Source organism: Phoca vitulina, unplaced genomic scaffold (genome assembly GCF_004348235.1).
Source record: "Phoca vitulina isolate PV1807 unplaced genomic scaffold, GSC_HSeal_1.0 scaffold31, whole genome shotgun sequence".
Lineage (NCBI taxonomy): Eukaryota > Metazoa > Chordata > Mammalia > Carnivora > Phocidae > Phoca > Phoca vitulina.
This window is the reverse complement of record NW_022589734.1, coordinates 6,134,266-6,148,886: the sequence shown is the minus strand read 5'-3', so window position 1 is coordinate 6,148,886 and position 14,621 is coordinate 6,134,266. Positions and strand designations below refer to the sequence as shown.

The 14,621-nt window shown below is 38.3% G+C and overlaps 1 protein-coding gene across 15 annotated transcripts in view; it reads right to left on the bottom strand.

Moving 5' to 3' along the window:
• Positions 1 to 14,621, bottom strand: part of FARS2 (phenylalanyl-tRNA synthetase 2, mitochondrial) — a 715,905-nt gene that overhangs the window by 580,051 nt on the left and 121,233 nt on the right. Inside the window, exon 1 of one of the 15 annotated variants that reach the window (XM_032424622.1) lies at positions 12,470 to 14,402. The exons of 12 other annotated variants lie outside the window; for them this stretch is intronic. In XM_032424622.1, the coding sequence (XP_032280513.1) occupies positions 12,470 to 12,539 (70 nt within the window). In that variant the 5' untranslated portion in view covers positions 12,540 to 14,402. Of the gene's footprint in view, positions 1 to 472; positions 1,100 to 1,383; positions 1,397 to 12,469; positions 14,403 to 14,621 lie in introns of those variants that run through there. 2 more of the 15 variants (XM_032424630.1, XM_032424623.1) reach the window with 2 other exon arrangements.

Sequence of the window (14,621 nt, the reverse complement as noted above, 5' to 3'; positions counted from 1 at the left end):
CGCCCCCCCGCTCATGCTCTCTCTCTCTCTCTCAAATAAATGCAATCTTTTTTAAAAATGCCTACAATTTAATTTAAGAAGAGCACCACATTACTTAATTTAAGAAGAGCATCAAATTTCATAGTGTTAAGTCCCTTCGGCAGTTACCCGATACAGGCTGTTCATGTCACCAATCAGGTACAGCTGACTGAACTCTACAGAGTCTGGAAGAGGTGAGACAACCACTGGACCACTAATGCAGTGTGCATTCCCCACGGTCACAGAAACAAGTTTTAAACTGACTCAGGGGTCTCAGTAATGAAAATCTTCAGCTGTTTTATCCCTATGCTGGCAAAAAAAATTATTATGAACTTAAATCACCCAAATCATCTTCAAAATTTTGGAATTTTTTTATCTATTGGGCTACTTTAAAACATACAAGCATGTGGTTATTTTATTTCGAGGGCCCTATACTCATTAAGAAAATACCTACCTTCGTGATAGTAAGCTGCATTAGGAGTGAACTGTACTGTTCCAGGTGACATCAAAAGCACACTGAGTATGTACTCAGGCAGCACAGTGCCCCCGATTCAAAAGTGTAACTGAAAATACCTAGCTACAAGTTACCGTGCGTGTGTGTGATTGCTTATTAGCAGCCTGTGCACAGCACCTTCGCAGGAGACTGCCATCATAAGAGAAGATACCCAGCAACTCCCTGGATTTAATTCATTTATGGCACTATTTTGTCAGTTGTTCCAAAAAGTGTTTTTGGCTGAACTTCAGCGGAAATCTGTCTTCCCATCTACAGTGTTCAGTGGCTTGTCAATGCAATAGATACGAATTTTAAATATGCATGTGCCACCTTCTACATCTTAGCGCGAAGTCACACTGTTAGGTTGTTAGCTACCCGGCTGAGCTACCCAGCTCAGCACCCTTGGCAAGACACAAGAAAGCATCTCTTCCCTCCAAAAGGCATATGCTGTGATGCAAAGGTCAGAATTCTTCTGGGGACGGGGCTATTGGTGCAATTGTTCCTGGGTTGTTGACTACCTTTTCCTTCTCGGTTCCCAGCCCTTCACACGGCCAAACCCTCTTCTAGGTCCTGCTCCCACATATGTGCCCCATCCTCATGCCCCTTCTTTGTTCTCCTCACCCCACCCTCAGCTTACTGAGAAAAGTTTCATTTTCTTGTCTTCCTTTCCAGACTTTTTATCTGCTCAGCGCTGACATATATTCCCCACTACCATTTCTCCCCACCCAAAACAATTATTTGGGTTTTTTTTTCTATTGTCATCTATTACAGACAGAGAATAATGATTATGATAGCTTTCCCACTTCCATCTGAGAAGGAGATTCCATTCTTTTTGTCTCTTAAATTTCTCTATAAGAAACAGTCCCGGGCACCTGGGTGGCTCAGTCAGCGTCTGCCTTCGGCTCAGGTCATGATCCTGGAGTCCTGGGATCGAGCCCCACATCGGGGTCCCTGCTCAGCGGGAAGCCTGCTTCTCCCTCTGCCTCTGCCACTCCCCCTGCTTGTGCTCTCTTTCTCTCTCTCTCTCTTTCTCTCTCAAATAAATAAAATCTTTAATAAAAAAAAAAAGAAAGAAACAGTTCATGTGGAAAGCACAGGAGACCGAGGAAAATGACACTGCCGATGGCAGTCATAGCTCTATTGACACGGTGGGCTTCCATCTCATACTTTCAACAACGCCGTGAGGTAAGCATCATTCATAACTACCATTTACAAAGAAACTAAGACTCAAAGAGATCATGCCTCTTGAGCAAACTCATAAACCTCCCCATGGACAAAGTTCAGAACTCTGACCGACTTAAGTGCTTCTCAATCAATAGCTCCCAACTGTTAAATTCAAATTACACCTCTTTAATTACTCTCTTAACTTCTCTCTTCCCTGAGCAATTTAGATTATACATAAATGCATTTTAAATGCGCAAATGAAGAAATGAAACACTGTGTAACCAAGAACTGGTAGGCCAAACCTGCCCATGTCCTGTTTCTGTAAATACCGTTTTGCCGGAATGCGGCAATGCCCGTTCGTTTCTACACTGTCTGTGGTAGCTGCTCTCCGGAGGCAAAGCTGAAGAGCTGCCGCCGACACTGCACAGCTCACAAAGACCTCAAACACTGAGTATCTTGTTCTTTACCGAAAAAGGTTGCTGAGCCCTGTTTTAGCTTAAATCACTGAAAATTCAGTTCTTCCACAGTATTAAGAATATCTTCCTAGTCACAAATACACGTAGATTATAGAGCCACTAAAAGAAAAGTATAAATGTGGATTTTAAATGTGCTAATATTGGTACAGAAGACACAGTGAGACCAACTGTGAGAGGAGTCAATACAATACAAAGGGCAAAAGACCACACTTTGCAGAGACACCCATGTGAGTGTGACCCTAAGTCAGCCACTCAGGCGCTGTGTATTACTCTTGGACACACAGCTTGACCTTTCTGATTCTCAAGTTTCTCATGTATAAAAATGTAGAAAACAATACCTACCTCATAGTAAAAGAATTAAACTAGATCCTGTTCATAATATACTTAACTCAATGACTGATACGTAAAAGATAAGATGAGTTGAATCTAGAGTTAAAAATGACACAGAGACTTCTAGAGACCAGGTAACAGAGAAAACAGTAAAGTTATTCAGTGAGACAGGAAACACAGGATGAATTTTGTTTGTTTGTTCAAATAATTTTCATATGTGCATTTGTGGTTGGAGAGGGAAACAGCTTTGGACAGGTTAAAGTTAAATATGACTGAAGATAGTCATGTTATAATTTCTAGGAATCAGTCTGAGGTATGGGTTTGAAAATGAAGTGAGAGATTAATGCTAGAAATGTAGGCCTTGGAAATTATGTGTATAGAGGTAAGAGTTAATATTATAAAGGTATATGACAATCCATGGGCAGGTAAGAGCAAAAATAAAAATGGGCAAAAGTCCAAATTCTTGGAAGTTACCCTATTTAAGGGAAGGGTATATAAAGAGTAAGCCAGAAGAGAACCAAAGGGTACAATATCATAAAGCTATGAGCAGAGAGTTTCTAGATGGAAATCAAGGTCTTTTCTGAACCTAAATGCCACTGTATGTGCAATCCTTAGCATGCTGTACTATTACTATTTGTTTGTTGTTAGACTGTGTGGTTCTTGAGAGTAGAACATACACTCCCTTCTCTCTCTCTCATGTAAATCTTCGTATACCCAGAGTCTAGCACTTCACCTGATACTGGATGAAAGAGGAGGGAAGAAGTGAAAGAGGAAAAACAGGAAAGGATGGGGAAAAAATTAGTCAACATGATAAAACATACGGGGCGCCTGGGTGGCTCAGTCGTTAAGCGTCTGCCTTCGGCTCAGGTCATGATCCCAGGGTCCTGGGATCGAGCCCCGCATCGGGCTCCCTGCTCAGCAGGGAGCCTCCTTCTCCCTCTCCCACTCCCCCCTGCTTGTGTTCCCTCTCTCGCTGTGTCTCTCTCTGTCAAATAAATAAATAAAATCTTAAAAAAAAAAAAAAAAAACATGATAAAACATAACAAAGAGGTTAGGCAGGGGGCAAAGTAAAGAACTATTTGAGAAGACGACCATCAACAGGGCAATTTCAATGGCTGAGTGAGGACAGAAATCAGATTATAATGGGTTATGAAATGAATGGAAGATGTAAAAATGAAGGAGGATACCAAAGAGAGAATAAATAAAAATATTTAAAACTTCTGAAACTAAAGGAAGGGAAGCTGAGGGAACTTTTAATAGATGGTCCTAATCTCCCAAAGAAAGCTTTAGATTTATAAAGAACAATATTGTGTATGATCTCAACATTCACCAAGTAAATGTGATTTTTTTTCCTAAGAGGAATGCTATAGTTTAGGATGAAAGTTATGAATATTAGGTAGTAGGGTCAGGGGAGGGCACTATGCATGAAATTAAGAGGAATCCATTTAAGAGTTACTGTAGAAAATAAAAATTCAGAGAAACATGAGAAATTTGAAAAGGAAAGGAAACTAATTTAAAGAAAGTGTAAGTTCAGAATGTGTAGGGAAACACTAGAGGAACAAGGATGATTGACTGATTTGGTTACTGGAAAGTAAGGAGTCAGCCAAAAAGAAGTATATTAATTGACCTGTCATCCAGGAACAACCTCACAGAAGAGAGCAGTCACTAGAAGATTTTTCTGGATAGACTCAAAGGTTATCGATTTAAAAAAATAAGTAAAAATTAATATACATTCTGTACGAATCCAAGAAATCACCAACCAAGGGTTCTGGGGCTAGTGGAGATAAGTATATTGATCTGAATACTACTTAGTACCAGATAATCTATCTTCCTGGCACACCCTCAATTTTAACCTACTTCACTCCAATTTCTTGGGCCCCCAGAGCCTTCTTAACTGAACATTAGGCCTACCTTTAGGTCAGCCAATCATGTTAAAGTCAGAATCACCTATATGAGCAATAATACAGCTCCTTATCAAGAAGTCAATATTAGCTTTTGAAAAGTACACATAATAACAAGAGTGCTTTACATTTTATAAAAATAATTTCACATGCATCTTATTACCAATTCCAATAACACCTTGGTGGTACACACAATTATTAGTCACAATTCACAGAAAAAGAAATACTGGTTCATAAATGACATAACTCAATTCCCATGGATAAAAGTAGCAAAGAGGGGCCTCAAATCCTTATCTCTAACTTTAAAATCCTATGATCTTTCCACTTTACTCTAAGCCACTGAAAAAGAGAAATAAGATGGAGGCAAAAAGGGCACAAAAACAAAGGTGTAAATAAGAGTTTCTTTAGCCAGTGGTACAAAGTTTTAGTTCTATAAAATGAATATAAAAATGCCATGCATTAAATATATAAAGAACTCTATGTACCTCTCACCCTATCATGACTTAAAAATAATATGCTAGAGATAGTCAACACCACTAAAAAATGCAATGAACTTTTTTTTCTTTATTACTTACAAAGACATTTTGAGATGTCTGCAGTGGGCCAAGATTCTTTTTAAAAGGCTCTTCGGGTAAGTTCGTGCTGACTTTCTTTTGATACATTTCCCCATAAAAGTCAGAAGGAGGCAAAATCACTCTGCTGGCTTTAGAGTGAGTGCCTCAGAGCCGTATAAAAAGAGCTCACTGCTATTGTTTGTTGATGATGGTACCTGTGAAGGTAAGGGGGTAGTTTCTCCCAGTGTACGGCACCCAGCGTACGGTATGGGCTAATTCACTCCATCATATTTTCCTTCCTTCTTTGGTCATCCCAAGTTATGCAAATATACAGTATTTTAAGCTACTTTGACTAATTAAAGATCAGGGGACATAAAAAATTATTATGTCACACCAGAGAATATTTACTTATAGCTATTATATATAACTTTGTAAGAAAAAATAAACAATTACAAATACTTAACCCAAATCAGATAAAGAAATGAAAAATCTCAATGGAGCCTGCTCTTTCTTATGTTCTTGGTTATTGGTAGTTGTAGGAATTACCTAACACCACAAGAGCCCTTTTTCTCTTACTTTCTGGTCCTCTATTTACATAGTCCAGAAATGTGGATTATTTAGAAAACAGACTTCTGGCTTGATGTTGATACGACCATGAGTAACTGTGCTGCACCACCGAAATCTACCCTCAAGAATGGAGGACTCAGGGCGCCTGGGTGGCTCAGTTGGTTAAGCGACTGCCTTCGGCTCAGGTCATGATCCTGGAGTCCCTGGATCGAGTCCCGCATCGGGCTCCCTGCTCGGCAGGGAGTCTGCTTCTCCCTCTGACCCTCCCCCCTCTCATGTGCTCTCTCTCTCTCTCTCTCATTCTCTCTGTCTCAAATAAATAAATAAAATCTTTAAAAAAAAAAAAAGAATGGAGGACTCATCCACTCAGATGCTCCAAAGGTTTCAAGCTTTCTTAAAGATAGCCTCACTAGGGGCGCCTGGCTGGCTTATTTGGAAGAGCATGGGATTCATGGTCTCAGGGTCATGAGTTCAAGCCCCATGTTGGGTGGAGAGATTACTTAAATAAATAAATAAAAACTTTAGAGATAGCCTCACCTAAAGAAAGAGCCCTGCCCAAAATCACACATCCTTCCAGGGACAGCCTGCATCCATTACAGTGGGGGGTATGTTTCAGGACACAGCTGGCTGGCAGGCCCCCATGCAGGTGGCTGAGATCTTCACTGGGACTCAACTTCCCCTCTGCCTAATCCTGCTTCTTCCCAGTCCCCCACAGGTGTTGATGCCAAGAGCAACATCACATAATTAATAACATCACATAATTAATAAGTATCCTGCACTGCTAATCTTCAGCTCAGAATTTGCTTCCTGGCAAACCCAGCCTGGGACAGATGTGACAGAATTAAATCCTCTACTCTTCCTCCTGAATCAGAAATACAATATACTCACAACTTTATTTTGATACTACCCAGACGCTCATTTTCCTTCTAATCAGAGAAAATCGGTTTTTATGCAGTTAACATATACATAACATAAAGTTCATCATTTTTAAGTGCACAGTTCAGTGGCATTTGGTACACTCACATTGTTGTGCAACATCACCACCATCTATCCCTGGACCATTTGTATCATCCCAAACTGAAACTCTGTAAAAACAATTATTTTTAAAGCAAAATTATATAGTGACATTTTAACACTTTTAACACTGTAAAATCCTTAGGGAAGTGAGGCTAAAGTTCATTTTCTTCAAGTGTCAAAATCAATGTACTTAGTTCTGTGTTCCAACTAGGACAGAGAAGATTTCATGAAAAAATGACATTGGAACTAAGGGGAAAAAGAAGTCCCAGCGGACCCTAAGCAGCACACCTTAAAAAGATACTGGATCACTTTTCCCAGCCCTTTTTGATACAAATGTTATACTTATTTACTAAAACAGAGCTTATTCTGACCAAAAAACAATGGTCCATGTCATCCAACAGAACTTTCTGCAATGACAGCAACATCCTATATCCACACTGTCAAATATGGTAGACACCAGCCACATATGGTTACTGAGCACTGGCAATGTGGAGAGTGCAGTTGAGGGATTTCATTTTTCATTTTATTTAACTTAATTCTAATTTAAACTGGCCACATATGACTAGTAGATACCATATTGGACAGGGCAGATCTAGACCCTCATATAAGAAAAATGAGAATTCCATACCCAAAACAATCAAAACTGATTCCCGAGATTGTATTTTAGTATACAAACTAAGCTTCTAAAATAGTATATGGATCTCAGCTTATAAATAGAGACAATATTCAATCTTCAGAAAAATTTAAACATTTTGCAAACTAGAAAGGACCACAGAAATCATTAAGTCCAACAGTCATATTTTATAGATAAAGAAGCCAAGTCACAGATTAGCTATATTCCCAAGGATGTGCAGCCAATCAATTGGTCAGAGGTGATAACTCAGTGGCCTAATTCCCAGGTAGATGTTTGTTCTACTCTTAAGCCCAGTTAAGATTTCACCTATAATGTGGAATCTAAAAGAATCAAGTACACAGGAGCATAAAGAGTAGAAAGGTGGTTACCAGGAATGCAGAGGAGGGGGAAATGGAAAGATATTGGTCAAAAGGTACAAAGTTACAGTCTGTAAGATGAATAAGTCTAGAGATCTAATGTAAGGCATGACAACAACTACAGTTTATAATACTGTACTGAATACTGGAAATTCACTAAAAAGTAGATTTCAGACACTTCTCATTAGACACAAAAAAATGGTAACTATGTGAGGAGATGATTGTGAATTAGTTTGACTGTAGAAATCATTTCATATATATGTGTGTGTCAAATCATTATATTGTATAACCTTAAGTATATATAATTTTTATTTTAAAAATTAAATTAAGTTAAATTAATAAATAAAATGGTACCTAAGATATCTTGTTACATGGTCACAGATTATATTTAGATTCTTTTGGTTGTTCAACAGGCCACATGAGAACGCTGTAAGCTTTCTTTACTATCATAAATCTAGCTCAAGTGACTAGAACTAGCAAACTACCAAGTAAATGTTTGTTGTTAAAATGAATGAATTTTGTAATGGTTTAAACAGTCTTTCCTTTCAATCTCCCTTGGTCTTGTATGTAAGAGAAACTAAGCAGTGCATTAAGTCTGCTGGACTGGTAATTTCTACAAAGCACAATTAGCTTACCAGAAAGGGCCATGGTAAGCAAACATGACATATGGTCATAACCATACGAAAAAGATCAGGCACATTCCATTAGCCTTCAGATGCAATACTTAAACAGTTTCTACCACGAAATATGAATCGTGGCTCAGTCAACACACGGTTTGTACATTTTACTCCACTAAAATAATGGTGGGGAAATGGCCAACTTCTATTAACTTTTACTCATAAAAGGGTAAGGCAAAGAGTGTGCCTATATTCCGGCTGAGTAGTATGAATACAAAAAAAAAAAAAAAAGTCTCTAAAAAGGCAGCTCTCTGTGTTACTAGTGAGAGTGTTATTGGTGCAACCTTTCTAGAAAGCAGTTCAGCACTACCAAAAGATTTAAAACTGTTCATACCCTTTGACAGGGTAATTACCCTTCTAGGAATTTATCACAATGAAATAATGTAAATGAAGACACAAGTTAAACACAAAGGAGTTTCATTACTAAAAAATTAGAAACAACATAAACATCCCCCCAACAAGGGAGTGATTGAGTAAATTATAGAACCATACAATAAAATATTATGCACTCATAAAGTACAACAGTTTCAAAGAGTTTTAATGATATAACCATATACTTATAAAGTGATAAATAAGATATAAAATTGTATGTATGATATGATCTTAACTATGCAAATATATTTTCTACCTATAAATATGTGCATACTATATTTAGGAACTAAACAAAACTTAATAGGTATAATATCTGGTCCTTATTTTCTATTTTGTATTTTTATATTTCTAATCTGAGGAATCTATTAACTACAGCAAGCATGCAGTTCTGTTCTATTTTTTTTTAATGTGTTTAATAACGGGAAACTCACTTAAACAAAGTCGGGAGGTTTCAGCAGGGGAGCCTACCACTCTTCATCAACTGCAGACCCAACGAGAGACTTGACCTTGCACTTGGAAGGAAGCTGAAGGAAGAGACCCTTTCCTCATCCCCCAGGCAACAGCTCAGCCAATGAGAAGCCACCATACTTAGAACTCTGTTTATTCTAATGGACTTTTCCTTCATAACTGCCTTCCCAAACCTACTCCTTTTTTCCTTGAAAAAGCCCACCTCTCATTTGTTCCCCAGACCTGCCCGCGGTTTGGGCGCAGCTTGTTTGTCCTGGGATTGTAATTCTCTTTTACGTCCAAGTAAACCCATCTTTTGCTGGAAAAATAACCGGCAGTTTTTACCTTTAAGGTTACCAAGGGCATAAAATTCTTTGGTCACCAGGCTCCATTAAAGATGTCCCATTGTTGGGCTAGGCAAAAGTAACGTCAAACATTACTTTTCACAGTAAGTTGAAAAGTAAGGCTGTGTGAAGAGTTAACTAGAAACAACAAAATTTCATTTTTCTGTCATCCAGCTTATCATTAGTGAGCTTGTACTGCTGCTATAAGTAGAAATAAACAGTTCACAAAGTACTTTTCTGGTTACCCCTGCTGTCTTATATAAATAATCATTCCTAAGTAAAATGTATATATGCTAGTCCCCCCTTATTCATGGGAGATATGTTCCATGACACCCAACGGATGACTAAAACCACAGAGAGTAACGAACCCCTATATATCCTGTTTTTTCCTATGCATACATACCTGTGATAAAGTTTACCTTATAAATGAGGCCCAATAAGAGATGAACAAAAGCAACTGACAATAAAATAGAACAATTATAACAATATGCTCTCATAAAAGTTATGTGTGTGTGGCCCCTCTCTCTCTCAAAATTGTTATAGAAGCCAAGAACACAGTTGAAACTTGGTCAAACAGGACAAAGGTCTTACAAATTAAACTGCACACACCAAGGTGCTGGTCACCCTAGCCAGAGTTCTTTCCTCCTGAAAGTGAGACTATCATGAAAAAGGCCACATGCAAATGAAGTCAGTCATCAGAAAAAAGGACACACCATCTACATAGCTCTACCTTACAGAATAACTAGGAAGGTTATTCCGGGAGGGATTCTATGCAACACACAAAGAATAAGAAAACCAAGAGTCCAGCTTGGATGTGCAGAAGAGCAGAAGATACAGCAACTGATAATTCTGGAAATAACTGGGCACCAGGAAAATGTATCTCCTGCTGGCTGAGCTGAAGTGAATATAAATAACCTGGATGTTTAAAATAGAAATATTTACAGTTCTCATGCCAACTGAACCTAGTAGCAATTATCTGTGGACATGTACATCTCTCCCACTGGAAAATAGCCAACACAGGCTCAAATGGACACTGTGTATTTGCAATCCTTATTTTGCAATAAAATGAAATGCCTAGGAGAACACTTTAACACACAGTTGTACTGACAGCGTCCCATACTCTTTCCTTGACTTTTGTCCATTTAGACACAATTATTATTTTGCACAGCATCTGGTGTGCCTAATTCCTGGAAATGACTGTAGGCACTGATAACAACAACATTGCTTTTCTACCTTGGGCACTTTAATAGCGCTGAAGAGAATAAAGTGAACAATCTCTTTTCTCTAAGGATTCACCAAGATGTGTTTTTCTGATGGATTCTGGAGCATGTAAGTAACAAAAGGAAAGCCTCCAAGGCAGGAAGCTGTCGTGCCAGCCTACAAGAGGGTCTAGAGCCCAGAAACACCAGCGGCCCCTTACCTTTCAAAAATGCTCTTATCTTGCCTGGATAAATGAAAGTACTTCTTACCTTAAGTGACTATTTATTCATCCAGCATTGGTTTCAACAACGTATTTAAGGCATGGATTAAAGCCACCAGCAAGAAACTGGCACTGGACATGGCTGCCCGGGGCACATGGCTTCCACAGATTAAGGCCCAGTTGCAATATTAACGAGTATACCATTTGTCAAGACAATTATGCAAGAAGACTTGGCAGTTGCACATAGAGGGCAAGTCGGATGAGAGATGGTGCCAGGGCACGTGGATCAGAGAGCCCGGGAAATCCCTTGACACTTCAGTCTCCTTTTGTAATAGTCACCTTTTGTGTAGATAATGTCTTTTATTACAATTAAGTTGGAGGGGGGGAGGAGCAGGAAAAGCAATTTTAAAACAGTCATTATCTGAATATACAATGTTCCCATTCATAAGAGAGGTCTTTTCATCACTATAAATTCAGTTGAGAAATGACTATCAATACCATTCTTTGCTAATAAATGCCATATTTTCAAGAATGAGAGATGTGAAAATGTTCTGTCACACTGGAAGCTTCTTAATTATTCAAGAATAGAGGGGTACTCAAGAGAAAAGTATCTTGTGATGGACACAAAAACAAATGGAAAAATACAGCACTCGGTTCCAAGAGAAATGAGTTTTGTTGTCCTAAGTCAAAAGGTTAAAATCTGTAATTAAACAAATGCATGGGGGAATGACTGCAGACCAAAGATGCTGCAAAATTAATTTGAAGACTGGTTAATAAGTGTCTATAGATATCACCATATTTGGAATTGCAGAGAGATTCCCAACCACTCTTGTACTATTTTTCACTTAGGAAAGGTATCATCAGTTAAAATTAAGATCACATAACCAGTATCCATTAGTATGAATGAACTTGTCCTCAATATGCCAGGGAAAAAGTTCCTCTCAATGCACGTAAAATATAAAACACAAACACGTTATTAAACAAATGTACCAAACTCATTCTTTATGCTCCCCAGCATCTCATCAAACTCAAGTGAAACAACAAAACTGCTAGTTACTCTCAACTTGAACCAATCTACTAGTTATCTTTTATTTTTGTTTTTAATGAGAGGTATATACTGTGGTTCTCCATATTCCATATTTGGAGAATGACAGAATAATTATCCACTAACTTCCTCATTTAAGATAACTGTATAATAATCTTACTAATGTACACATACACAACAGTTTTAAAATTAAAAAGTACTCAGCTAATGAAAAAGAATAAAGTTTTCACCCAGAAATAATTTAGCAAGTGGAATGGCTATGGCAAGTAAAATTAAAACCCGTTTTAAATCAACTCACTAGACTGCATATTAAAAACTATTTTCAGCAATTAGAAATATTACTGTTACATAGAAGAAACAGCCTCCAGGTTAAAAATTATTTTCTCCTAAATATTCTAAATAAACTGATTTTATCTAAGAGTCTCTAAGTAAAGTCCTGGAGTCTGGGCTTGTGGAGAAAGGAGTAAACTTTAGCACACGAAGGCCCTGCTGGTCCTCAGTCCCACAGTTATTAAGTAGATGCTGCTGGTCCTCAGTCCCACAGTTATTAAGTAGATGCTGCTGGTCCTCAGTCCCACAGTTATTAAGTAGATGCTGCTGGTCCTCAGTCACAGTTATTAAGTAGAGGCTACCAGCCTTGAAATATGTCTCTACCTGCAGATGGTGACGTAACATCACCTCCTCTCTGATGGGTTTTCTTTCTTCTTTTTATTATTTCTTTCATTTCATCCTCAGGACAACACTACAAAAAAAACATAAACTGATTTGTCCAAAGTCACGCGTACTAACTGAAAACTGAAAGCACTAAACAGCATCAGGACTGAAACCCAGGCCTCCTGACTCTTCCAGGTCCCGGTCGGCCCTGCCACTTCCATTACCAGCTGTCTCCTGAGAAATACCAGCCTTCCTGGCTTTTTCCAACAGACAGTCCTGATGAGTTCCTTGGCAATTTTCTTTTCAAACCAAAACACACCTTCCCATTGACATGCTTCATAATTCCAGAGATGTTATCTCTGTGAAACCATGTCTTATCCTACATACTTCCCCAAACCCAACTGAGCCATCTCCTCTCTTCCCCATGTGCATATAAGACACTCACTGAACGCATCCGAGAACTGCTAGTCCATCCACTAGATCTTAAGTGACTGGAGGACAGGGACAATGTTTCTGTCCTTAAAAAAAAGGAATGTTTTTCCAAGTCAAAAGGAGTGAACCCCATTAGGAATATCCATGCTATAGATTTCTCTATTACTGTTCTGCTGAGAAAAGACACTATTCATTAACTCACAGTGACATTTCCATGGTGTCACCCTCTCCCCACAGCACATCTAATGATAAACTAGCTAAAAGCAAAGTACAGCACTGACGTTCATTTAGCAAGCCATTTAAAAGGATGGAAATCAAACAACATTCTTTCTAACTTCAGAGCAGGCTGTTATGTGCATGCTAAATCATATTCTGAATATAGTGACAAGATGGCAGAAGAGTGAAATTTAGGCCCACTTTTGAGGGTTCCATCAGCCCCCAATCAGCCCCAATCAGTCCAGATTATATTGTGCTCTCCACTAACACTGCCCTGTAAAAAATATAGTTCTGCATTTCTCTATATGCTTTGTAATTTGTAAAGATTAGCTAGTGCATGGAAGCAATTAATTGAAATTGCAAAATATATATGAAATAGAAATAATGAAAATAATATATACATAGTCCATTCCCATTATTCACGGTAGTTATGATCTATAACATCTCTGAGAACACTAGATTAGTGAATACTGAACCACTGCTCCTAGGGGAAATACAGAGTTAGTTTCCTGTGAGCCTCTGTTCACATTTTTGTCAACTAATCAATATACAATCTTGTTTTATGTGTGTTTCTGTTCAAAGATACTCTATTTAATATATACTGTTGATTCACTAACATTGAACTCACAACCAACAGCACTATAACTCGGGGCTGAATAAAGCTATCTAACACAGGTATTTTCTCCATTAGGCACGTAACAGCCTTCCTGAGCTTGGAAGCAAGAGACAGACCTTCAGCACTACTCTTGGGGACCGTTTTAAACAGCAAAATCATCCACAACAAACACAAAAATGTGAAAAACATGGCACTAAATAGATGGCAAAAAGGATATGTGTTTACAGCAAGGGCTGAAATAAGAAGGCAGAGCATTGCCTTGTTGGACCTCAGGTGGAAACATGGATGCATCAAAGTTTTAATACTTGGTGCGTGTCCTCAAATGATCGAGAAAGCCCCACAAGTGTTGATTTTGAGGTTACAAACAAATGGTAGCAATTAGGTAAATTCACAAATACAGAATCCATGAATAATCCACGAATAATAAGGACTGCATGAATGTTAAGATATTGACAAGAGCAGATGCCTCCCAGAAAGAGAACTGGGTGGCTGGGAAACAGAAGAAGGGAGAAACTTACTTTTGTACCAAAGTGTTATAACCTCTTGAATTTTGGTGTGTATGTGTGTATGTGTGTATGTGTGAACGTGTGAGAGAGAGAGACAGAATTTTATGACCTGTGCTCAGATAAAATAGCATTAAACATATTAATAATGTGAAAAAAGTAAAAGTAAGTTTTGGGTTCCAAGTGTAAAAAGACAAGCAAATAAAATTAAGAATAAGGAAGAATGAAAGTAGAAACAAATGAATTCAAATATGGAAAATCACAAATATTTGGAGTTTCTCTACCTTGAGGAACTGACAACAGACTCTCACAAGAGAGAACAGCACAGAGGGAAGAAAAAAAAATCCTATACCTTAAGCTCTCCAAGGAGGGAGCCACAGGAGGC